At 42.7% G+C, this 26,852-nt stretch overlaps 1 protein-coding gene across 2 annotated transcripts; it reads left to right on the top strand.

Moving 5' to 3' along the window:
* Nucleotides 1–708: 708 nt before the first annotated feature.
* On the top strand, nucleotides 709–24,878 carry RNF19B (ring finger protein 19B). Of its 2 annotated transcripts, none has more exons than XM_088451204.1 (9): nucleotides 709–1,301; nucleotides 11,168–11,373; nucleotides 12,251–12,395; nucleotides 12,479–12,641; nucleotides 12,768–12,882; nucleotides 12,964–13,104; nucleotides 13,253–13,475; nucleotides 18,361–18,492; nucleotides 24,140–24,878. In XM_088451204.1, exons 1-9 carry the CDS (start codon nucleotides 751–753, stop codon nucleotides 24,531–24,533), a joined length of 2,070 nt encoding a protein of 689 aa, XP_088307330.1. In that variant the 5' UTR covers nucleotides 709–750; the 3' UTR covers nucleotides 24,534–24,878. The 2 variants fall into 2 exon arrangements, with proteins under 2 accessions (XP_088307330.1, XP_088307331.1); XM_088451205.1 differs by having other exon boundaries at nucleotides 779–1,301; nucleotides 12,964–13,101.
* Nucleotides 24,879–26,852: the final 1,974 nt, after the last annotated feature.

Raw genomic sequence — 26,852 nt, forward strand, 5'->3', positions numbered from 1 at the left:
TGCTCTGGTGAAGTCCTCTATGCAGCAGCTGACCAGGGTCCCAGTGCAGGAACAAGTTGGCCAGCTGGCCGGAGCCCCAGAGGACCTCACCAGAGCACTGATCTCCGGTCTCTGGATGCAGGTGTTTTTCTTTTTAACAGTAATTAGCTTGTGGTCTATTTAGACCACAAAGCTTAACACTGGGGCCCGGCTCCCGGCTTTGCTCTGGCTGTCAGAGAGCAGGAGTCAGGAAACCAGGGGAAAGCCCAAATAACACCATCATGACGTGGTGTTACTATCACAGAGCTTTCCCCTGTATTTTTTCACGTTTTATTTTTAGTAAATCTGAGCAGTTCACATTTTCCATTACAAGTATGGGAAATGCAATCTGCTTACTAAAAATATGTGAAGGGGTTGGAGTACTGTTTCATGAAAACTACTTCAATTTCCCTTTAATAAATGTATGTTATACTACAATAATGTGAAAACACCCTTTTTCACTTTTTTTAGTAAAACTAATATTGATAAATACGTCCTTATGGCGAAGGGGAACTAAGCTCATCCACTGCACAAAGCGCACAGACAGTAAAAGTGAAAGGGGTCGTTTGCATCACATGACGTAACTTTACAAAGCTGCCAGTACGCACAAGCAGAGCTTCCACAGCGCGCATGCGCAGTCCTCAATAAGACGGAGCTTCTGGGTGACGTCATGCTCGCCGCCCTGCGCTCTTATTTGTGCCTGTCATAGGTCTCGCCCGGGCGAGGCTGCGCATGCGCAAACCGGGCCGGGACTCTGATCACTTCCTGGTTTGGAGTCTCCGGTCCTCTCTCACCATGACAGAGGGCTCCGCGGAGCCTCCCCCCTGCCCCGGGGCTCGGCGCCGCCGCCTCCTCCTGTCACTGCCCAATGTGTTCCCAGGGCGAAGTCGCTCAGTCCCCGATCCGCCAGCACCATCTCCCCCGCCATCACCTCCTTCCCCTCCGGCGGCGCCGGCCCCAGTGCCACCCTCATCCCCAGGAGGCCAAGACTCGCTCCTTGAGTGCCCACTGTGCCTGGTACGGCAGCCCCCGGAGGAGCTGCCCGAGATACTGAGCTGCCGACACCGCTCCTGTCTACGCTGCCTGCGCCAGTATTTGCGGATTGAGATCACCGAGAGCCGGGTGAACCTGCGGTGCCCAGAGTGTGCCGAGCGGCTCAGCCCCCAGCATGTCCGGGCCATCCTGCGCGACCCCCCGCTCACCCGAAAGTACGAGGAGTTCCTGCTACGCCGCTGCCTGGCGGCCGACCCGGACTGCAGATGGTGCCCTGCCCCGGACTGCGGGTGAGAGCTGCTCCTGGCTGCCTGCGGGGGCATAGCCCTAGTAGTAGATGGTGCTAATAGCTGTAGCGATGGGATCGGGAACATGATATAATAAGTGGTGGAGGTGTACATGGGGCAGCCTCTTACAGATATTGGTGGTGTCTACTCGCCCTTTCATTTCTCTTACCCCTCCTCTCTTCTGACTGCAAAGTGATGATAGGCATGTATAGTGGCAGCTCAAATATGAGAGCTGGCGACCATGTCAGTGGCAGTGGGGGTATTAGGTGATGGCAGCAGTATGTAGTGAAACAGGCTAACGTGTGTCTGCAATAGACACTGCTTCATAAATACCATTATATGTGTAATAGACACTCAAGTGCATCTAAACGTTTTCAATACTAGATATTTGTCTGCCATTGATATACAGCAATAAAAGAGTGATATATCAGGCTCATTTGATAACTGTATAAAGGGAAATGATTCTGAATGAGTGTGACTCATTGTAGTCACCTACCAGTATTTACCAATTTAATAAACTAGTGAAAACCATATATGCTTGGTTTGGATTACAGATGATCAATGCTGGCTTATCCATGTTTTATAAATGTGTATTTCTGTTTAATACCCATCTTCCCTCTCCAATACCTGCCTTCACCATTATGTTACTTTGGTGGGTTTTGTTCTCAGGTGCTGTCACCATTTGTTCTGTTACAGTGGGATTCCAGTACTGATATAGAGCTGGGAGCTGTGCTGCTCACCTTCAGCAATGTTTGAATGGTGCTGCAGTTTATAGTATGAGCATGCTAAAGTGAGTAATGAAGGCATTTAAAAATGACAAAAGCTAATTATTTGGATAAGCCCCAACAGGAGTAGATATGTTACTATGAGTATTTTGTGAGACTGTAACACAATATACTGTATTAAATACAACCCTGTCCATCGGATTCTTAGGCTATAAATATTGGGTAGTCAGTTATACAGTTCTTTTATACATCGTACAGCTTGCAATAGCTACAAGCAGTCATTTTGTTTGCTTCAAAGTTTATTTTCATACATATAGACTAATCCCTTATTTTTTTTATTTTTTTTTAAATAAAGTTACTGCTTATACTTCTTCACACTGGGCAATCTTTCATTAAAGGATAGGATACTGTAGAGGGGGGGGGGGGGGGAGGATTCAGTTAAAAGTGCAGGATATACTTTTCCTGCTTCATCTTGTGACCTACACCACTTGTCTGTAAATCTGTGCTCTTTTCAAATACATTTGCATTGCACTTGTGCAGATAGACTATTGCAGGTCAGGCGTGCAACCCACCGAACATGAAGAATCTACTAGAGCTGTAAGTGTAAAAGGTAGGGTTATTTTTGCAAAATATATCTTGTTGGGGTATATTTGGCATAATTAACACCCTTTAAAACTCTGCAGAAATGTAATTCCATTCCTAATACAACAATGCTTATCCCTAGCCATTTACACTCACCTCTTTAGGCAATCTTAACAAAGTCACCAAACCACCCTATTAGCCTTCTGCTGGGTACACACTTTGACGGGTCGCCTGTACACACAACCAGATGCACCGACCTGATATGTCTGTGACTTACATTCACAGACCTATCCGGTGTACTCACCCACCAATGTACTCGCGATATATTGCCAAGTGTTTACCCAGCATTAGACTATTCTACCCAGTTCATGCAAAGCCATATCAGCGCCCATGATCGCATTGCAGGATGCAATCATACCGTCTGCATGTGTGCATTTGCACCCGCAGGGACAGGGGCTCTGAAAGGAGCCCATCCCTGTGAAATGACCCCATCAGAGGTCACTTCACTCCTGTGCCAGGGATCCTGCGAAATCGTGGTCTACAGACCATGCATGCGCCGCAACCATTGCTGGGGGAGGGTTCCTATGGAGCCCTCTCCCGGACAGTTTGCGACGTGTAGCCCATAATGCAAAGCATTCCTGAACTTGATAAATTTGACAGCATCGCATCTTCTATAGAAACCTATGGGGTTGCGGTGGTGGCGAAAATGGAGGGGCAGCAGCAGATATTGGAGATATCTACTGCGATCCCTCCATTATACATTAGGGGATACTTAATATTTGCGGCTATACCCCAAAATCGGCTGCTCGATCCAATCTATAATTGCATAGTGTGTACCTAACTTAAGTCTTGTTTTAACTACTGTATTTGTCCCTAACTTTAATGCATTTTGGAGTTTGCTGGCATTATGGAAATACAAATTAGCTTAAACAAAAACTACTGTATACGTCCTATAAAAGCAACATACACTAAATTTAAAGATTACTCATGGCAGTTATTCCATGTTGGAAACCACTTTAGCTTTTGCACAATTTTATTTATATAGCAGATACATATTATTCAGTGCCTTACAGGGAATAGTTAATATATCTACCACATGGGCACACACAGGTGAATTGCATCAGAAGCCAATTAGCCTAGGAGTCTTTGGAGTATTGGCCCCCATACACCAGCGACTGACTTTTGCAATTCAGAGATCCTCAGATGCCGGGGTTGGAGTATCTGTAAAATCCAACACGTTGGAATTTACTTATTTGCTGATCACAGTATGATAGTCATTTGCCAATCAGTGACAAAACATGTAGAATTTCGCTGACCTTCTGACGGATTGGCTAGCATCAATGACCGGCGGATCGGTGTTCCTGATTGGAGGATCGGGCAATCTGTCGTCAGATGTATTGGGTCCTTACCTTAGAAATCCCATCCAAACAGGGAGAACAGTAGCAGGGTTCGCAAAATACGCGCTATAGTGCGTTTTTACGTGCTACAGGAAGTTGGGGATCCAGTTTTTAAAACTCAGTGGGTCCTGCAGGACGCGCTGTGTGTGCTGTGTGCAGTGCCGCAGCAGCCAATCACCGCCGGCAGAGTCTCATCAGCCTATTGCTGCTGGAAGCATCTCCTCCCCCGCTGGACACAGACCGGCTGGCTGGAGACGTGAGAACTACAGCTCCCGGAATCCCCTCGTCCGCCGGCGCCTACTGCAGCTGCCACTCCCCGCTCCCTCGGACTCTCCCTGTGCCTCTTCTCTACTGAACCTCCTCTCCGTGGCTCCCCCTCCTCCCCGCAGGCTTCCACCTTCTGCAGACTGGCAACACAAACTGTAGGTGCAGGTGGTAATGATGCATGCACAGTGTTACATTAGTAACAGCGTGTATGTGAGGAGTGCTGGGGGAGAGGACACGTACATACCACCATAGGGCATCTGTATTATTCATATAAAGCATTTTTTTCAGAGCATGATGCTATCATTCCTCTGAGACACCGATTCCTGCTTTGAGCTACAGAGCTAGCATTCCATTCTCCAGCTGCCACAGAGTTTAGTGTCCTTAGTCAGTGCTCACTACACAGCTGTCCTGGTCCATGGTGACCATCTAATACTAATCAAAACCCCAGACAATCTCTGAAATCGCCCCACAGGCCATAGGTTACCCTCCATACTGTGTTTATTTCCATAATAAATACACATCACTATAGGCAGGGATACTGGATTTACCTTGCTGTAAACTACCTTAGTGGTAGTGTGCAGCTGTCAGGACAGATACTGAAATTACTTTACAGTTCCACAGCATAAATATCTTAACCCCAGCACTGCCTGTTCCTAACCTCCCCTTTGCCACCAATGCTATCCCTGCTATCTACCCATGTCCCCTCTCTAACCTTAGTTCTGCTTGCCACTAACCTCTTCTTTGCCCCCAGTACTGCTCCAGCTGCTATCCACCTTTACCCCTTCCCACCCCCAGCACTACCTGACCCTTGCCCGCATCACGGTTGCAACTGCTGGTTGTACTTACCCCTCCCTACCCCCAGCTCTGACTGCCCTAACTCCCCTCTTGCCCAGCTCTATCCCAACTGCTGCTTGTCCTTAACCCCCTGTACCCCAACTGCTACCTGCCCCCAACACTGTCCTTACTGCTGCCTGCCCTCACCCCAAATAATGTGATTGGACTCAAAAACAGTGGAGTAGGACCCCAATTTTTCAAAGTGTATTACCCAAAATATGTGAGACACTACTTTGCTACTATGCTTCCCAGTATTAATATTTGTGCATGTACTGAGGAACGAAGATAAATGAACTAATATGGGTCATAAGAAGTGTATTCGTTATTGAAGGTCAATACCTGAGGCTAATACATTGTACATTTAATGGGTTTTAAAGAATATATTTTTATTAGGTAGTGTCCCTGTACTCTGCTCTGCTACTTAACTCTGATCTGTACAATCTGTTCCAGGCTGTACATCTAATATTTTGAGGCATATGTGTGAAACCTACCTGCATAGTTACTGTCGATTTTAATGTCTGAGCATGCACAGCCCTTTCTCTATCCCAGTGGTTCTCAAACTCGGGCTTCAGGAGCCCACACAGGTCACGTTTTGCAGGTCTCCTGGCAGGTGCACAGGTGTAATCATTACTCACGGACACATTTTAAAAGTTCCACAGATGGAGCTAATTATTTCACCTGTAATTCTGTGAGACCTGGAAAACATGCACCGTGTGGGGTCCTGAGGACCGAGTTTGAAAACCTGTTCTCTGTCCACTCCTAGTATTGGTTGGCAGACTGTCAACGTTTGAAAAAACTTTCCAGGGTAATTATGCTGCTGCGCCATGATTTCATGTTCCATGTTATCTTGGCAGACCTTGGTGTACTACACTCACCACACAGACACACACACAACAAATGTGCTGAATTTAATTCTACTTTTTTTTTTTTTTTTTATATTCAAATACCACCAAATTATTATCATTTATAAAATCCTGGAAATAACAATTTATGTTGCGTCACATTTGCCATTTATAAGAATTCTATTTTCCATTTGGCCAATAGAGTTTGAACAGGGACAACAAATCAATGATTCTTAAGATCAGAAAAATGGGTACAACATATTAATTTGTGACCTAATTGTGGCATGATAAAAACAAAACATGTCGACTAATTAAAATGTATTATTTTTAATGATTTTGAATTATTTCCACACAAAAAAAAACAGAAAAAAAAATGTTATTAGAAATAATACAAACAGGAAAAATAAATGTTAATCTTAGTTTTCCTGATGTTAGAAATAACAAATAATAATTAGATCAAAATAGCAAAAAATAGTTATAATAAGAGGCAAAATTGTCATCCCACATCAAGTTCCCGTATATTAATGACATTGGCCACTGTTGGGTAACCTTATGTTAAACCTTATCCTACATATACCAAATAATGGATTTCGAACCTTGTAATTCCTTTTAAGTCCATTTTTATCTTGCAATAGAACTCTTCCGTAGAGCTTTATTGTTACTAGTCTTTCTGTGCTATGGTGACTCACTGTTTGCTATACACAGAGGTGTCGTTACAATAAGAACATTAGACAAAGTATAGGAAATTGTGAACAGGAGATGCATAGTAGTGGAAAAAAATCGAAAGATGCAATAATTGTGTATACCAAAAGATATTAAATTAGTTTCTTTATATATTCTCTAGTTCGAAATAGAGGGTCCTCTTGTTATCGCTATACCTAGTTTATACAATACATTGAAAAAAGTGGCCTAAATGTAGTATTTTTATAATAAGTTTTTTGTTTTTAAAATATTCATATATCTCTGTACATCACCAAATAATAATCTGGATCCTATAGAATGTGAAATGCATTATAAGGGCCAGATTCAGAGGTGCACGCAAGCGGACGATGTTTTGTGTAAGGCTGGTGCAAGTTTTGATGTTGCGACTGATGGTGCACCAGTAGGCCGGGTCTTGGTAGGAAGATCATCGGTCGTGGTCTTATCATAAGTGTGCGTCTGAGGCAAAATATGCCGCTGCGTCTGCATGCACCTCTGAATCTGGTCCTATGGATACTGCCGAGCATCCATGAAAGCCAATGCATATATGGAGCTTCAACCTGTTTCACCCATACAATAGGACTTCATCAAGGGGAAAAGAGACTTTATCCCTGAAGTCCTATTGTATGGCACATTATGTAATGTGTGGTTTGATCACTAGTAAAATATGGTGCACAGTTTAAACTTAAAAAGAAAAAAGGTATTGTGTTTGTGAAGCAATATTGTTTCTTCTCTATTTGATAGGATGGGGGGGAACTTCCACTATAAAATTATGGAGTTCCTGTTATAAAAATGTGTCTGGATCAAAATGGTGTACTACATGCCATGTGGCTGATACAAGGGATAATATGTAATGGAGAGCAAATGTGGACTCAAAGCTCATCCATGTTTGTGTCTGCAGCATGTTTAGCCTGAAGATCATTGGAGCAATTCAATTGTTCCTCCGATCAGACGCCCATTAGCCACGCCAGTCACACTTTTTCTCGCAGCCTCCGGAGGTGTGAAAAAAAAAAAGTGTGACAAGTCCTTAGTTTAGATACTCAAACCAGGACTTTAGACGCCTAAACCGGGATTTTAGATGGGCTTAGCCACTTTTCGTGTCTAAACCCTGTCCTTCTTTTAGTCATGTAAAATTCTAATGGGCGTCTGATCAGAGCAACAATTGAATTGCTCCAATAGACGCCCATTAGTTATGCTTGGCATACACTATACAATTATATGTCAGATATCTTGTCCAATCTGGCTGGTTGGAATGAAAACCTGGTAATGTATGGGAGCTAATGAGTCGATCATATGGTCTTAAGCACTGGAAAACTGCCAAAAAACAATTGTTCAAACTAGATAAATTCATGTGTTTTAACCAATTTGTCTGAATGACCGTTTTTGTCTGTTTTCCAGTGTTTCTCAGCAAATGGTCGATTGTCATTAGCTCCCATACATTACCAGGTTTTCATTCCAACCGGCCAGGTTGTGCAGATATCTGACAGATAATTGTATAGTACAGTAGTTCCCAAACTGTACACCGTGGCACCCAAGGGTGCCTTGGGACACTTGCAGGGGTGCCTCAGGTTGGTGGTCCAGCACCAAATAAAATTATTCATAGTTCATGCAATGTAAATATGTGGACAAACTGAAGCACAAACCTGTCCCCCACTACATAACTGACCCTAAGGATGACCGGTAAGTACAATTTACTTCATATTACAACTTTACTATATATTTTTTTTCCCTGAATTTCTCAAACGTTTGGCTTAGAGGTGGTGTGAAAACAATGCTGATACTCTAGGGTGCCTTGGTTCAAAAAAGTTTGGGAACCTCTGGTATAGTGTATGCCCAGCATTAGACGCCCAGAGCTAACAATTGAATTCCCCCCCCCCCCCTTCCTATGTGTGATTGCTTGCTATAATCTATCAGGGAGTGTATTTGACTAGTCACCTCCATCGGTTTCTCACAGATCCGGCATCTGAATGGAACTGAGTAACACAAAATCCTATTTGCAGTACTCTGTGCAAAACCTATTGAGAATTTAAATGAAAAGATTTTAAATTGTATATTTGTAGAAGTGCAAGCAATTAAGTGTTCTCCCCAGAATTTTTTTCTAGGCGGGTGGCATAAAAAAATAGCCAGGTGGGGGCCTTAATAATAGCAATAAATAAAATGTTTTAAACCCTGACCCTATGATTTAAACTTGAAATAACATTTTATATATTCTCCTCTTCTTATTAGAGGCCCTAGTTGTCTTGATTATGAAAAAACTGCAAAGTCTGTAGGATCTGGACCTTTTTATACAGCTCCCAGATACTGTCCCCACTTGCAGGCTCCCAAAGTGCCGTGTGGTGCACCCGCAAAAAACAGCCTGGGGAGAACACTGAATTAATGATCAATCTGCTTCCCGAGTGTCTTTGTGGGAAGAGGGTAGTGGAGACAAGTGAGGCTGTAGCCCCAGACTGAGCATTAGGTGGTGGCAGTTGCATGATGTCCCAAATTGTGATGTCAGATGTTACTCTGTGGCAGAGGTTCCAAACTCCACGATTACAGTCCATGTTTAAAGGATATCCAGGCTTTAGCACAGGTGACTAAGGCCCTCATTCAGAGCCGTACGCTCTGAGCAGAGCGCACGCTCTGAATGAGGGCCGCCCTCCATAATTATGGAGCGTCCTCCTGGACGCTCGTATAGCAGTGGGTCACCACCCACAGCCTATATGAGCGTGCAGTTTGATGGCTGCGATGGTGTTGACCATCGCGACCATCGCCACTGCGAGCCGGAGCCTGCGGTTGAGTTTTTCAACCGCAAGGCCCGGAGTGATTTTGGCTCTATCAGAGCCAAAATCACTCCCACTGACATCACTAGTGATCTCAGTGGGCCGGCTTCTGACAGTAGGCGTTCCCTTGGGAACGCCGCCATCAGGGAGGCACGCCCACCAAAGGGGGCGTGCTGTCAATCAACATCGACAGCACGCCCCCTTTGATCAGACACAACGAGCGAAGGAAAGTCCTTCGCTCGTCGCGTCTGGCGCATGCGCACGACGGAGCTCCTGCCGTCGTGCGCATGCGCAGTGCACAACATCGACCCACTTGCGAGCGGATAGCCGCTTGCGAGTGGGTCTGAATCAGGCCCTAAATTAGTACCTCAGTCACTTTGATTTAACCATCTGGACTCTAGCATGGATATCCTGAAAATCTGGACTGTAATGGTGGAGTTTGGTAACCTTTGCTATATGGAATTAGGCCAACTTGAAATGTTGTATTGTTTTTGTTTTGTTTTTTTATTAGTCAAACTTAAATTTTGCCTGGTATGTATAGTGAGCTTTGAGTGCTGCTTGTTGAATTCAGCTCAGACTTGGGTGATAATAGGGTTATATGTTTCTCTGAGGAAGTACATATGATAAACAAAGTGATTTGAGTATGTGAAAATGCTGGAACTATTTCTTGTGGTCAGTGCCATTTGTTATGGTGCATACACACTGTACGTTTAAAATAAACGACAACGATATCTATCATATCGTGTATTTTTCAGTGGCCAGCGACCTGTGATGCACGTATGGACAATAACGATCTCATCCATTGCCCGTGCATGCAGGCCAACCTGGTCGATATCGACCAGGTTACTAAAGGGACCCATGAACGTTGGCCATCGTTGGTGGGTTCATGGTGTGCTGGATGTTCGATATCAAACATCCAGCACACCTAGGAGATCGTACAACGATATCATTATCATTGTCGATTGACCCGTGTGTATGTACCATTAGTTCCTGGAGAATTCTCCACTTGGCCCAAAAGCTCCTTATTTAAACTACTAGTCAAGTGAGGCTGGGATTGCTAAACTGTGGTAGTATGAACCACCGATATATCACTTTATATGTCCCTTTCAGATGTATTATGCCTCTAACCATGTGGATGTTTTGGCGCACATTCAATCACCCCTGAGTTGTATCGCGCAGTCTCTTCTCTCGAGTAAAGTGCCTGGATCTGTTCAATTAGAGACCGAGATAGCAGTTAATGCTAATTTCTGCTCTTCTCTCCAGAGGATGAGCATATTTAAGTGGATGAATAATTTAGGACCATTGGCTGAATTAATTTTAACTTTCTCTGAATTTTGAGGCCAATTTATAGGCATTACTCTAAAGTACCTATCTGCAATTCTTTGTGGCTTTGAGAAATGTTACTAAAGAACACCTCTGAATTGCAGAAGCCAGAGTATACAGGAAAGGGATATATTTCCAATGGTGGCCTCCTAAAATACTTACTGACTTGACTCTTTACTATGGATTGTTTCTAAATCCAACATATAACTACTGATTTCTGAATACATTATAAATAGGATATATAGACATAAGAGAAGCTCTAATTTTTACAAATGTATGTCATGATTTACAATAGTAAGGTATTGTGCACCAATATCATATTAAGTACTTGAATATCAATTGTGAATTTATTTTTGAAAACATTCTTAAGAACTGTTTTTGTTTCCTAAACACTACAAATCTCTAATGAAGTTTCCTGACCAGGTCCATGTGTTTTAGTTATGCAGTGATTGCCTATGGGTGCGCCAGCTGTCCCAGGCTGACCTGTGAGAGAGAAGGCTGCCAAACTGAATTCTGTTACCACTGCAAGCATGTGTGGCACCCAAATCAAACCTGTGACATGGCACGTCAGCAGCGGGCACCATCATTTGGTGTACGCCGAAAACACCCTTCTGGCATCAGCTATGGTCAAGAATCTGGTTCAGGTATGTATTTAAATGATGGCTGTACAATGTGTTTTGTTTTTTTGCAATCTCACAAGGTTTGTACCTGCAACAATACTTGAAAACTATATGGTAATAGAAATTCAGAGATATTTGTTGCATGCATTTGCGAATATACATGGTAAGCCACCAGGCCAACTTCACGGCTTTTCTGATACTGGTGGTCCCTACACTGCATTATAACCGTACCCACTCTGGGCCATGTAATTGTCTATTGTAAGGCCTCATGGTAAAGGCACATAAAGAAATACATCCAAATTGAGAGCCAGCTTACCTGGGAGTCACCCTGGGACCTCCAATTAGCACTATAAGATCCAGCATGCCCTCCAAATGCTGGTTCCATCTATGCCTCTCAAAACAACACACAACTAAAGGCCCCCATACATCAGCAATTGATTGCAGCAATCGTGCAATTTGCAATCGATTGTGTGAAAAAGGGAAAGATTTTTATACACAATTGATGCAAATTGCACAATTGCTGCAATCGCTGATGTATGGGGGGCCTTTAGTGGAAGCTGTTCAAATCAATTTGGCAATACTCTTCAGGTGCATGAAAGGGAGGGTTCATACTAAACAAAGAGGGGTGTCCTCCAGCACACACAAAATTGTACCTGCAACAATACTTGAAAGCTATATGGTAATAGAAATTCAGAGATATTTGTTACATGCATTTGTTTAGTATGACCCCTCTCTTTCATGCACCTGAAGAATATTGCCAAATTGATTTTAGCAGCTGCCACTTTGTTGTCGCAATTTGCATGGAACGTTGTAGGGCAAGGTCAAACAAGAGGTTAGATGTTGAGGAACTGAGGAAATTGCTTGCAGCAGTGGCCTTCTGACAAACCTATCATTTTCCCAGCTGATGACATGAAATCCTGCCCCCGGTGCAGTGCGTACATCATCAAGATGAATGATGGGAGTTGTAATCACATGACCTGTGCAGTGTGTGGCTGTGAATTCTGTTGGCTATGTATGAAGGAGATCTCTGACCTCCACTACCTCAGGTAATCATACAATACAATACAACTTTAATGTCTGAGGACATTTTTAATCAATCACTAATTGTATATTCTTTAACCTTTTACAGCCCCTCAGGGTGTACATTTTGGGGTAAAAAGCCATGGAGCAAGAAGAAGAAAATCATCTGGCAATTGGGCACACTGATTGGAGCTCCAGTTGGCATATCCTTAATTGCTGGAATTGCCATTCCTGCTATGGTCATAGGGATCCCTGTTTACGTAGGCAGAAAGGTTGGTTAAAATGGGGGGGTAACAGAAGTAGATTTAATTCTTTAGAATCTATATGGGGTTTTTTTTTTTTCTTCGTTATTCACATATTGGGCTGGTCTCGTCTTGTTCTATATCCTTTTTCTATAGATCCATGGCCGCTTTGAGAACAAAAAAACGTCTAAACACAAGAAGAACTTGGCTGTGACAGGAGGTGTTATTTTGTCTGTGATTGCATCCCCTGTAGTGGCAGCAGTCAGTGTTGGTAAGTGTTGGGGAAGGAGAAACCAGCTTCATGTAACGTCCACAACCTTATCTCTCCTGACCTTTTTGTGTATCGTCTTAGGAATAGGTGTCCCCATCATGCTAGCTTATGTGTATGGAGTGGTGCCAGTGTCATTATGCCGTGGAGGAGGCTGTGGCGTTAGCACAGGAAATGGCAAAGGGGTGAAAATTGACTTTGAAGAAGATGGGCCAATTACAGGTAGTAGTTTGCAAATCAATTTATATAATATGTTTACAAACTTTAAAATTGCAGTACTATCTGCAAGCAGTTACACAGACCCATTAATTGGTCTTTTTCCCTGGAATATCAATTACTTGATCCCTTTTTTTTCCTCCCTCTCTCCGTATAGTGGCGGATGCATGGCGTGCACTGAAGAACCCAAGCATTGGGGAAAGTAGCATGGAGGGTCTGACTAGTGTCCTGAGCACAAGCGGAAGCCCCACTGATGGATTAAGTGTTCTGCAGGGAAACTACAGTGAAACGGCCAGCTTTGCAGCTCTCTCTGGGGGTACCTTAACAAGTGGCACATTAACTGGCGGCATGCTGAGTGGAGGAAGAGCCAAATATTGCAGGTATCACTTAACATGTTCATCTGCAAGAGCATTAAGGATGTAGGGCAGGAATGAATATTATTTTGCTTGATGTTATGGAGGGGATCAATATCGCTTACAAGTGAGCATTATAGAACAATACTTGGCTTGTCCAATCCGCTCCTTTCTGGTCACCATCACTCCTCATTATGAAACTTCTCCTGGTTGCCTGGGAGTAGATTGAGCAGAAATCCACTAGGGTTTTCCAAAAAAAGTAGTAGAGATTGGAATTTAAAAGATAAGTAATTCAGGGTGATGTCATACTTGCATATATAATTATACCCAACATATACAGTATAATATAATACATTAAAATATGCAGACACTCACTTGACCGCTTCCCTAATAGCTTATACTCTGGAAAGAGCGAGCAAAAATAAAATAAAAACAAATTCAGTCAGAAAAAAAATAGTCCTCATGACACAGCTTTGTGTATCTTAAAATCATTTGGTAACACATCAAGGGTTGAAATAGCAATACATTTGTATCCAGCAAGGAATTTGTTTTCCTTCTGTAAATTGTATCATTCCATCACGTTAGTGTTCTGTATTAGATACTGTTCCTCAAATAAATTACAACACAATCCTTTTTGTTAGGGTGCGCTATATATAGCTTCAGTCTCCAAATAAATCGGAATTTTTGACATGCAAATGTTAATACATGAGCCGTCTCAATACACAGGCTAAATGTTGCCTTCCACATGATCCTTGTATTGATCAGTGTGCTGGTCAGATAAATGAAACTTTCCCCACCACCGCTATGAACTTGCAGCTCCAATGCTGAAACTCCAGGCAGGGTGAAATTAGCAGTGACTGGTCAGTGATTGTAGTAGCAGGACGTCTCTATGCGTTTCTCCACCTGTCAAACTATAGGCAGCTTCCCCAGGAGACCATTTTTTTTTTTTTCTGATTTGAATTTGTTTTTGTTCTCGCTGATTCCAGAGTATATGCTATTAGTGGTCAAGTGATTACCTGCATATTTTATTGTATTGTATTATATATTTTGTATATACAAAAAACTGGGACTGCGCTCTAACACATTCTACTTGTGAAATGGCAGAAAAGAATCCTATAGCAGTCAGAATTACCATTACACTTGTGTTTAATCACATAAAAAAACATACAATATCAATAAAATTACAATACACAATATGATGCAGCATTAATAGACCACTGTATCAGAATACGTCCGACTATATGACCAGACTGAGAGCCGTATTCAATATGAGCTGAGCTACGATACTTTTTCGCGGCCCGGACTTTCCGCCTACTTCGCCTGTTTTGCAGGCAGAAAAGTATCGCGCCCGTCCCTGCTTTACCCAGTATTCAGTATGGAAGTACGTGAAAACGGGACCCGGCGAAACTGAAACAGGCGGAAAGTACTGTCTGTTTTGGGGAAATCAGCCTGACACCCCCCAAAAGATGCTCTGACATGGGGGTTCCCTATGGTACCCCCCGATTTGGCTTGCTGAAGGTATTTGGTGTTTTTAAACGGGCTCAATAGCTGCTAAATAGCGTTTTTCTATACGTGGTGCAGAATAGTATTTAGGAGTTTGTTGTTTTTTTCAAGAAAATACGTTATCCCAGCAAATTTGGGGTACTTGAAAATGGGGGCCAGCATATTTAAAAGTTGCTAAAGTGAAGTTGAAAAAAATCGTGAAAAATCCACCTGCCGCAAACACCTGCAATAAAGAGAAAAAAACACTTGGGGCATACTTTGGGACCCCTCCAGAATCAAGTTCGCTAGTTTTTAAGTTTGTACCCCAACATTTTTTATTTTTTTTTTGCCCCCTTTTTCAAAGTCATTTTTTGGGGTGTCCTTAAGTGGTGTTAATTTTTTTGACAGTTTGCCTTTGGGGGACTGTCTGAAGGCTGCACAGTGGTTCCCGCAACGTTGCACCCCCAAAACCCCAATTCTGCACTTTTTTCTGCCTCCCATTCATAGGCGAAACTTTTCTTCCTATTACATTGCATTGACTTTCCGCCTCTGCGGAAAGACTTTCAAATTGACTACGGGGTAAAAGTCTAACAGGCGAAAATTACGTCATCGGCAAAAAGTTTCCTCCAGAAACACGCGGAAACTGACTTTTCGCCTCAAATTGAATACGGCCCTGATATGGAAAATTTCTTGTATATATTTCTCAAAGAGTAACGTTCCGCAGATGCTATCTGCCAGAAGTATAGATGGTGCTCTCCTTGATTACAAAGTTTCCTTATTTTATATTAGAGTTCCAATAACTCGAGAATACAGACAGAAAAAAATAGATAAAAAATAAAAATAGGAAGTAAAAATAGGAAAAATGACAAATCCGTAGTCAATAACGTATGCAGGAATAAATGCACCCAATAGAATTTCCATCTTTGCACCACAGGGTGCTGTAATTGGTGGTTAGGTGCCTCAATATTGGCCTCGTAACGTGTACCTGGTTGCTTGTAAAGCTCCAAGGAAGCCTATTCACTGCACCGGCAGTCTCACTTGGCTCCTATGGTTCTCCAGATATTCGGGCTGGACGGCGTGACCTGAGCCAATCAGTGGATGTAACAGCAGTGCCGTACAGGTACAATGTCTCTCCTGCTTGCAATAAATGGGACCGGGTGACACGCCAGTTTCTGTGAAGAAGTCCTCTGGACAAGTGTAATGGTAATTCTGACTGCTATAGGATTCTTTTTCTGCCATTTCACAAGTAGAATGTATTAGAGCACAGTCCTAGTTTTTTGTATATATTTATGTTTGTATAGGGGTATTCACGCGCCTCTTTAGTGGACATGCAGCTGATTAATGGTAATAAATAAGGAAATTAATGCCTTTTTGACACACATTATATAAATAAATAGATGGACTCAAAGAAGTCAAACTAGCGCCAAGGTCATTTGTCGATATTATATATGGTTTGTGTATGATTAAATGGTTAAGCATGACTGCGCCCTGAATTACTTTTTTTTTTTTTTCCTACATTGTTTTGTGGGTATGGTATAATTCCCACGTTGTTATGTAAGGCTGCAGTCATAACATAATTTATAGTATCTTTCATTTGGGAGGTTAAGCTCCAGATTAATTTATTTTTGTGTCTTTTTTTTTTTTTTTTTTTTTTGAGATTGGAATTTCTTTGTCCTTCAGGCTGCTTATCTTTGACTAACAAAACTTTGTAACATTTGCTTGACCATAGATTTATGGTGTGCTTTTCATATACGTGTTACACAAATGTTTACCTTTCTTTTTATTTATTTTTTAGAATTTATTTGTGTAACTGGGTAAATGTAAAACGTGTTTTTATTTAACATTTTAATTTCTTCTATTTTACGATCTCTGAGATCCCTGGTTCTTTTGTATTTGGAGAGAGGCAAACCCATATCGAGCTCTAAGCTGTTTTCTAATTGAATGATACATATTCCTATTAAAATTATCTAGAGATAAGTGTTTTAAAGGGTCAATTCATCACTTAATTTCTACAAAAGCAGCTGAAAATGTAATGTTTTACCTACTTTTGTAGAATTTTTTTAGTTTTGGGGACCATTCATTATAAAGCTAATGCTGCTGCTTAACTTTCAGGCCCTATCTGGCACTTTGTTCCCATACACTAGTATAGGGACCTAAATTCATCAAGCTCCAAAAATACAATATTTTCGGCACTTGACTGTGGGAACCTCTGCCATCTTCAGATGACGCTTGTTCCCGCATCGGTAGCAAAAAGGAATCCATTAGGATCCCTCCATCGCTACTCTGTTCCTTCCGCTAGAAGTCGCACACGCATGCTCAGTAGCACTGCCGAGTCAGTCTTCGGATCAGCTGTCCCTGCACTTGAGCAATGTTGAATTGCACTGGTGCTTGCAGAGAATTAGAAACTTAATTATCGGGGGCCACCCGGCTCCTTATAGTGTAATGAATAGGTCCCTAAGAACTTAAGGGTCTGTTTACTAAGCCTTGGTTTTAGATACTGTGGATGGATATAAAGTACCAGCCAACCAGCTCCTAACTGTCATTTTTTCAAACACAGCCTGTGACATGGCAGTTAGGAGCTGATTGTCTGGTACTTTATCTCAGCCCACTTTATCTCCATCCAAGGCTTAGTAAATAGACCCCTTAAGCTGCTTATCCACTATACGATATATTTAACAATATCGTAATAGTTCATTATATCGTCTAGTGGATATACAGTCAACGACCGGCGAAGTGTGCTCCCGCTGGTTGTTTACGACAAGGCTCATTGCCCGAATCTGCTGTCCAACCTGAAGATACAGTCAGGTTGTGCAGGTTTGGGAATGAGGGAGGGTGCCGGCACTGAACGATATCATGAATGATATTGTTCAGTGTGTGTGTGTCCTTAACGACATTGAACACACTACACGGTATCGCTCATGGAGCGAGTCGTGTAGAGGATATGTGGCATACATCTACTAATTCCTTGAGAAGCTACTGTTTAAAATGTACTTTGTCACCTACTTAAAGCCAGATATTTTGTGGGTTGAGGCAATATTAATGAAAATACAGTCTATCAAATCTCTTAAGAACTAGCGCTTCATGAACACTTAGCCATGACGTCCTTTAGTAATGTCAGTTGTTTCTAGTGAGTTGAGAGGTCGACTCCACTTTAAGTAGATGACAAGCTGTTTTGAATGCACTTCTTTGTCTGGCTACAGGAGATATAGATATCTATCTATCTATTATAATGTGTGTGTTTATATGCTTTTTATTTTTTCTTTTGTTCTCGTCTTCCTCTCTGGTTCAAATGAACCATTTTGTGACTGTCTGTTTAATATGTAATGGTTTTAGACTGGTATGGCGGGGTGTGATTACTGGGCAATATAATTTGCTGTGCCTCATTCTTGAATCTGCTACTAATGATTGTGACACTCCCTCATCCATGCAGGTTAGAGGTTCAGGCAGATGTACAGAAAGACACATGCCAGAAGGATTCTGTGAGCCTGGGAGCAGTCAGTGATAGTGCCAGCACAAGAGCCATGGCTGGCTCAATCATCAGTTCATACAACCCACAGGAAAGGTAAGCACTGAGTAATGTAATACCTTTTAGTGTCAACCTATTGAAGCCTCTGATACTTTTTAATGACACTTTGAACACTTAAAGGACTCCTGTATCTGTAATGCTGATTATCTTATAACTGCTACAAATAACACACACTAGTTGTTTGTGGATTAGTAGCCAAACAACTTTCAATATTGCTGGTTTATACTCTCATACATAATTTAAAATTTTGGTAGACAAAAATAAGTATGTATCTATGTAATACTACATGCCTGAGACCCTGGGGAAGGATTTTCAGGTAGAGGAGGGGCTGTAGAGAAAGACACGCAGAGGCGGGGGGACTGGGTAAGAGCAGAGAAAGGAGGGGGGAGAGAAAACAAAGGAGTTAAGAGGGAGATGCTGGTAGGTAGCTGACCTCTTTGGGGAGAGACAGAGCAGAGAAGCAGGAATGTAGTTGTGGTGCTCCTCCTGGAGGGGGGAAATGGCGCGGGGCAGTCCAACGGCTGACTAACCTAACTCTCCCTTAGGGGTGCCTAACCCCCCTCTAAGTGCCTAAACCTAACCCCCCTTATCCCGCTGCCTAAACCTAAGTCTCTCAGGGGGTATTAAGTATTGCTTACGTCAATCGCAGAATGTCTTTCTTTACACAGCCAGCCTGTACTGCTGACCGACAAGCTAGGACAGATAAGCAAATGTGTATAGTTACTGTAGAAGGCAACCGAGTAGAGGCTCTGTTAGATTCTGGCAGCCTGGTTACACTTGTGAAAGCTGAACTGGTGAACTCCTTGAAGCGTAAGGGAAAAACTGTTGGTGTGACCTGCATATATGGGGATACTCGTTATTATTATGTTACTGCAGAGGTGAACATAGAAACACAATGTGGTTCCGCAATAGTCTCTGTGGGTTTGGTGCATGGCTTGATGTATGATGCAATATTGGGGAGAGACTTTGCTCACTTCTGGAAGTTGTGGGAAAGCCGATTTGTTATAGAAGTAAATAACCCCGACCCATTTAAGGAGGTTACTGATGCAGTAGCAGAGGGAGTTTTTTCTGAGTCTGAGGTGTTCCCCTTTTCGAGCATGATTGGCAAACCAGAGAATGCTGAGAATGATGGTGGCTCGCCAAGTGATGTACCTCCTACTGAGATGGGAAGTGTTATGGAGCCAGTTGATCGTCTGCCTGATCTTGAGGTCAGGAGAGAGGTCTTTGCCGTGGAGCAGTTAAATGACCCTACTCTGGTAAAAGCCAGGGATAATGTAAAAGTGATTGATACTAAATCCGTAGACCTTGATAGTCCGTTGTCATATCCTCACATGGCAGTATGCCAGGATTTTTTGTATCAGGTGACTAAGAAAGGGGAAGATGTTGTGGAACAATTAATAGTTCCAAAGGCATATAGAAGAACCATGTTAGACCTGGCTCATGGTCACATAACTGCAGGTCACCTAGGGGTAGAAAAAGCCAGGGGCCATCAATATATTCTGGTGATAATGGATTACGCTACCAGGTACCCGTAAGCGATACCATTGCGCAATATGTCAACAAAGACCATTGCTAGAGAATTAGTCCATGTCTGTAGCAGGTTGGGAATACCTATGGAAATCCTGACTGACCAAGGTACCCCATTTATGTCAAAAATCATGAGTTATGCCGCCGCCTGATTAAAATTGATCAGTTAATAAGAACTGCTGTGTATCACCCCCAACCCGATGGGTTAGTGGAGAGGTTTAACAAAACTTTAAAACACATGCTTAGAAAAGTAGTGGACAAAGATGGTAGAGATTGGGATTACTAATTGCCTTATTTGTTGTTGGCCATAAGAGAGGTTCCCCAATCCTCCACTGGGTTTTCACCTTTCGATTTGTTGTACGGGAGACACACAAGGGGATTACTAGACATTGCCAAAGAGACATGGGAGTGGCAGAATAGTCCGTATAAAACTGTTATTGAGCATGTTTCCCAAATGCAGGAAAGAATTGCTGCTGTAGTGCCGATTAGTGAGAGAGCACTTGGAACGGGCCCAACAGGCGCAGCAGAGGATGTACAACCGCAATGTTCAGTTACGCGTCTTTGCTCCTGGGGACAGAGTGTTGGCGTTGGTCCCCACAGTAGAAAATAAACTTCAGGCTAAGTGGCAAGGACCCTTTGAAATTCTAGAAAAAGTGGGGGAGGTTAATTATAAAGTTTACCATCCTGGGAAAAGAAAGCCAGAACAGATATACCATGTAAATCTTATAAAACCTTGGAAGGATAGAGCAGCTCTGTCAGCCATCCCAGCCCCTCCAGTAAACCCAGGGCCCTTGGTTCCCGAAATGACAGTAGCTAAAACCCTGTCGGCAGTTCAGCAGCAGGAAGTTAAGGAATTTCTTATCAAAAATAGGGTTTTGTTTCAGATATACCGGGGAAAACCACAGTCATTTAACATGACATAATCACTGACCCAGGAGTTAAGACTAACTTAAAGCCCTACAGGTTACCAGAAGCCCAAAGAGAATCAGTATCTAAAGAAATTAAGAAAATGTTGGAGTTGGGTGTAATTGAAGAATCGCATAGTGAGTGGTCAAGTCCCATTGTGCTTATTCCAAAGCCCGACGGAAGTGTGCGTTTCTGCAACGATTTCCGAAAATTGAACAGTGTGTCAAAATTCGATGCCTACCCAATGCTTAGGGTGGATGAACTAATTGAAAGACTAGGAACAGCCCGGTATTTAAACACTCTAGACTTAACCAAAGGGTATTGGCAAGTACCGTTAACTGAGAATGACAAAGAAAAGACAGCTTTTTCTGCACCAGAATGGTTCTTCCAATACAAGATGTTGCCCTTTGGGTGACATGGGGCACCGGCTACCTTTCAAAGGATGATGGACAGAATTCTAAGGCCCCATAGACAGTGTGCTGCTGCTTATCTAGATGATGTGGTAATTCATAGTCCTGATTGACAGTCTCACTTGCCCAGAGTACAAGCAGTGTTGGACTCCATCTATAAGGCAGGTTTGACAGCTAACCCAAAAAAATGTTGCCTAGGGATGGAAGAAATAAAGTATCTTGGATACACCATTGGCAGAGGTTTGATAAAGCCACAGCTTAATAAAATTGAGGCAATACAAAACTAGCCACGACCCCTGAATAAGAAGCAGGTGAGCCTTCTTAGTGATACATGGGTATTATAGGAGATTTACACCCAATTTTGCCACCATTGCAATCCCACTGACTGACCTTGCCAAAGGCAAACAGGATGGTCATGGTTATATGGAGTCCTGAAGCAGCAGAGAAGGATTTTCAGGAGTTAAAATTGCATTGTGTACCCAACCAGTTCTGATGATCCCTGATTTTGACAGGGAGTTTGTTGTACAAACTAATGCATCAGATGTAGACATAGGAGTGATCCTGTCCCAGAGCAAAGAAGGTGAAGAACACACTATTTGTTACTTAAGCAGGAAATTGAATGTACATGAGAGAAACTATGCTATGGTCGAGAAAGAAGCGTTGGCCATAAAGTGGGCATTACAAACTCTCAGGTTCTACTCGATGGAAAGGAAGTCAGGCTGATCACTGACCATGCCCCTTTGAAATGGATGTCCGAGAACAAAGCGAGCAATGGGAGAATAACAAGGTGGTTCTTGGCATTGCAAAATTTTGTTTTCAATCGAACACAGGCCAGGAAGCCAGCTGGCCAATGCAGACGCTTTGTCGCGTGTTTATTGTTTGGGGGTTGCAGTTGTTCTGCCCCACAGGTCGCAACAAAGGGGGGGATATGTGATAGAAGCACTGGAGAAGTCTGGGATGGCATATATGTGTGTCCCAGATTCCTATCATATGTTTTAAAAACCCCAGGAAAAGTCTGTTATGCCAAACAGACCAGAAATGTCAGCTTTTGGTAAAAGCCAGATAATGGGTCCTAGGGGTGTGGATGTGAGAAGAGACGGGAGGGCTCCATCCACAGGCCATTTCAGGTGTTGGGCCTTTCAGTCTGAGAGCAGGCTGATTAGTAGTTGCACCTGCATGTGGTTCATATAGCTGTGTTAAGGTTTTGGTTGAGTGTCTCACATGCCCTGGGAGAACAGACACTGAGGTTTGTTCAGAGACCCTGTGATATTTGAAAGTGCTGCGTTTGTTTTTTGTGGTAAGGAAGTAGGCCCTGCTGCTTGTAGAGAGAGAATAACCTGTCTAGTTAGTGCCCAGATGGGCTAGGATTTATTTGTATGTTTTGTTTATATTGCAAAATAAAACTGGTTCCGACCAGCCTGCACGAAAACCCTGGACTAGTGTGCTAGAGGGACCCCCTACCGCAACTGTGTGTGTATATATGTATTTTTTTTTTATTATTATTTTATTATTTTCCTGGGGTTGCTCTAATTATGTAAATATAACTATGGGCAACATCAGAGCTATGTGGTGTGGGATCTTCTTTCTTTTAATAAAAATATATATATATATAATTACATTTGGAGGGAAAAAAATTAAATCACCCATAAAATAAAACTTTTTCATTCAGTCTGTTCTGAGAAATACAATATAAAATTACCGGTCCCTGACTAAGGGCTATAGATTGACGAAGTTGAGACACTGAGCTTGAAATTTAAAGCAGCACTAATTAGTGCAAAATTACTCCGTGCTTTGTACTTAATATTAGTACTGTTTTAATTTCGAGCTCAAACCTGCTGAGAAGTGTCTGCTTTCAAATGCCACATCTTAATTCATGTAGTCCTGTGACATAATTCCTGATAAGTAAACACTGGGGGGAATTCAGTTAGCTGATCATGCCCCGCACTTTTTGTACACCGCTTTATGGGCCTACTGAGTCCGGAGCTACCATAAGTGCAGCATATAGCTGTACTTCCTTATTCCACAATGGGACTTGCGGCTAATTGAATTCCCCCACATTGGAATGCATTAAAAATCTGTCTGGTCATGAAGAGGTTAGCAGTATGCCACAGCCAAAATACCAGTGTAGCTTGTAAGTTATTCTGCACCAATGTATTTGTATGTGTTTATGCAACTGACAACATACCTGTCTTGTTACATATCATTTAGTGCTACAAAATCTGCTCCACAAGCATGTAACCTTATACGTCATACGATTAATCAGTCCGCTCTTAGTTTCTTCATGAGCCTATGAGAGATAACGTTCCGTTAAGGTATTATTATGTTTGTGACGAGCTGTGCTTTCACTGATTAGCTGGCAGTGTTTTATAGAACTAAAGTGGAAGTGATTGTGAACTGCTGATTGTGTCTCCCAGCAGGGTGACAGCTGCATGCTTTGTCTGTGTCATAGTAATTATACTATGGCAGGACTCCATCAGTTGCATCCTTTAGCATTGTGATTGCACTCCCTGCTGCCTCTTTCTGGTGTAAAAATCAGACCCGGACAGACGTTCACAAAAGGAAGGCAGGGGAGGGCTGTGTGGGGTGGGTATCATTTGAAGTTTAATAGGGCAAAAATGACTGGTTTATTAATATCTTGTAGAAGGTATTCGTACATACAGAGAATATGTAAGACTAGGAGAAATTTACTTGATATGAAGATATTGGATTAAACCAGTTATTTACATTTGTTTCATTTACTTGTAGTCCAATTTACCAGTTAGTCTTGCTTGTTGTAACTCCTTGCCATTTTATCATGTGTGTATTTAATTTTTTGCCTGCCCTCTATTTGTTCTGTGTAGGGAGGTCAATAACCTGGAGATTCAAGTTCACATCGAGGCCAAACCTTCCCGATACCAGTTGATGAGTGAGAGCAGCACTGAGGAATCTCTTCATGCTGCAGCTCCTCTTGTGGAAGGGGAGGAAGATGATGCTTGCAGAGGCCAAAGAGCTCCTCGTGATATTACGCTGGCACAGCCTGAGAGCATTCGCAGTGACTTGGAAAGCTCTGATGCTCAATCTGATGATGTACCGGACCTGGCATCAGAGGAGTATGATTCCCCCCATCTTCTCCCACCATCTCCTCCTGAACAGCGTCATGAAAGCCCCCCACCACGCATGTGTGCACACCAAGAAGGTCTGTGTGCGCGAGAGGGGGGCCTCTCTAAATTGGAATTCATAGAAGTGAGAGTCTGAAGAAAGAGCAACTTCTACCCAACTTTTTATTTTATTTTTTTTTCTTTTCCCATGAAGGGAAAATTCCTCACACTGCTATAAGTGGACAGGGCCAATCAATGCACCGTCCCGCTGTACTCCATAAATGCTTTGTCTTGGACCTTTATATTCTATTCTGCCCGTCACTGTGAAAGGCCTGTGTCTCGCTCCTGTAAATTCCTTTAATTTATTGACACTTACTGGATGTATAGAGAATTAATTTGGTTCTGTGGAACATTGAAAAAGGGATTTGGTGAATCAGATTTTTCTTTTTTTGTTTTCTTTTCCTTTGTAAGGAATTGATAAAAATAAAACTTCCTAAAAATCTTTTCATTTCTGCAGATTTTTGATTTGAAGTTGGAGTATTGAATATTGGGGGGGGAACAATTTGTACTTATTCCAGGTTGATGAGCACTGGATGACAGAAAATACAAAGCATGTATGAAGAACACTTTCCACACATGCAGAAATAAGTTAGTAGTGCATTGTGCTTTTATGCTGTGTGCAACTTCTATAAAATACTGGTGCAGGACATAAGGCTTTAAACAGGGATGTAGTTATGGCCGCCGGTTTCAATACCAACAGGGGAATCCCGACAAGGGACTTAAGATAGGCGTTGAAATACCGACGCCAATCTTAATCCCAATGCTGAAAGACGCCAGCCCTAACGAGGTAAGTCCGATGCGCCCTTAACGTTAGCCTTGGGGGGAGGGTTACGTTAAGGGAGCATAGCGGCGTTAGGGTTAGGTTTTGGGAGGAAGGTTAAGGTTAGGCACCCCTAGAGGGGAAGGTTAGGGTTAGGCACCACTGGGGGTGGTTAGGGTTAGGCACGAAGGGGGGGAGGGTTTGGTTTAGGCACGAAGGGGGCAGACTTAAGGTGCCCACACACATAGCGACATTTTACACGATTTGGGCGATTTCGACGAATCGTAACGACAAATCGGGTAAAAAAAGTACAAATCGTGAGTTTATACTCACGAGCACGATGCCGATGCGCGGCCCCGCTCGTCGTATATCGCATCTTCTGATCTGCCGTGCTGTAGGGCAGATTAGCCAACCATGAACCCGATGGACGCCGATCGTGAGTGTTTTTTTCCTCACGATGAATCGTACGATTCATCACACAATGCAGAATTTGACTGACAGAAGCCTGGACACGCCCCATCGCCATCTTGTGCAGCATCGTGTATGGAGCAAGTCAGTCGCACTTTGGGAGCCTGCACACTGGATTTTTGTTTTGTTGGATATTTGGTGAGTATTTGTACAGTTTGCAACCACACTGACCACCAATATGTGCTCCCCACTGCCCACCAATGTATGCCCCCAGGCAATAAATGCATGACCCAGCCACCGCCCGCCGTATTGAGGCGGGCGGTGGCTGGGTCATGCATTAAGCTCCCCCACTGCCCACCAATGTGTGCCCCCAGGCAATAAATGCATGACCCAGCCACCGCCCGCCGTATTGAGGTGGGCGGTGGCTGGGTCATGCATTAAGCTCCCCCACTGCCCACCAATGTGTGTAATACCTCAAATAAATAAATAAACACGTTTTTTCCAAAAAAACACCATACATTACATTTAAAAACACACATTATTTCAAGCTGGGGGTCTTCTACCTTTCGGTCTCCAGCTGTTGTGGAACTACAGATCCCAGGATGACCTGCCACCCACCTTTGAAACTATTTTTAGGGCATCCTGGGATCTGTAGTTCTACCACAACGACAGGCCCAAAGGTGGAAAACCCATACTGTCAAAGAAAAACATTATATTACCAAGCAATAAACACATAACATTCCTGTAAAAGAAAACATGATTAGAATACCATAACAAACCTTTAAAAACCTGTAAAAAAGAAAATATTAAAACATTAAAAATGTGAACTATAACAACATTACATTTTACAAAACTATATACACAAATATTTAAATGTCCTTTTTTTTTCTTATTCATAGATAATGTCCATGGATTCAGAACGTGAATTCGTTACAGGATTCATTGAAATCCTGCACTCGAAAGACTGTCTGTGGAAGATCAGTTCTCGGAAGTACCACAATAAGTCGCAGAAGTTGGCCGCACTCGAGGAACTGTTGGTGTATACAAAAAAATACATATCTGATGCAGACCTGAAAACTGTACGGCAAAAGATACAAAATCTCAGGACAGTATACATCAAAGAAAAAAAGAAGGTGGATGACTCCAAAAAATCAGGAGCGGCTACAGATGAAATATATACTCCTGCGCTGTGGTACTACCAAATGATGTCATTCATCAGTGAACAAGAGCCTCAGGGAATCAATCATC

The sequence above is a fragment of the Taudactylus pleione genome, unplaced genomic scaffold, assembly GCF_031769625.1.
Source record: "Taudactylus pleione unplaced genomic scaffold, aTauple2 ptg000541l, whole genome shotgun sequence".
Lineage (NCBI taxonomy): Eukaryota > Metazoa > Chordata > Amphibia > Anura > Myobatrachidae > Taudactylus > Taudactylus pleione.

Bases quoted from the DNA above. Each gene is read 5' to 3' on its own strand.
- RNF19B (XM_088451204.1), top strand. From the start codon at position 751: ATGCGCAAACCGGGCCGGGACTCTGATCACTTCCTGGTTTGGAGTCTC. The intron at 13,105-13,252 runs GTAGTTTGCAAA...CTCTCCGTATAG, and splicing joins AGATGGGCCAATTACAGGTA to TGGCGGATGCATGGCGTGCA. The intron at 13,476-18,360 runs GTATCACTTAAC...TCATCCATGCAG, and splicing joins GGAAGAGCCAAATATTGCAG to GTTAGAGGTTCAGGCAGATG.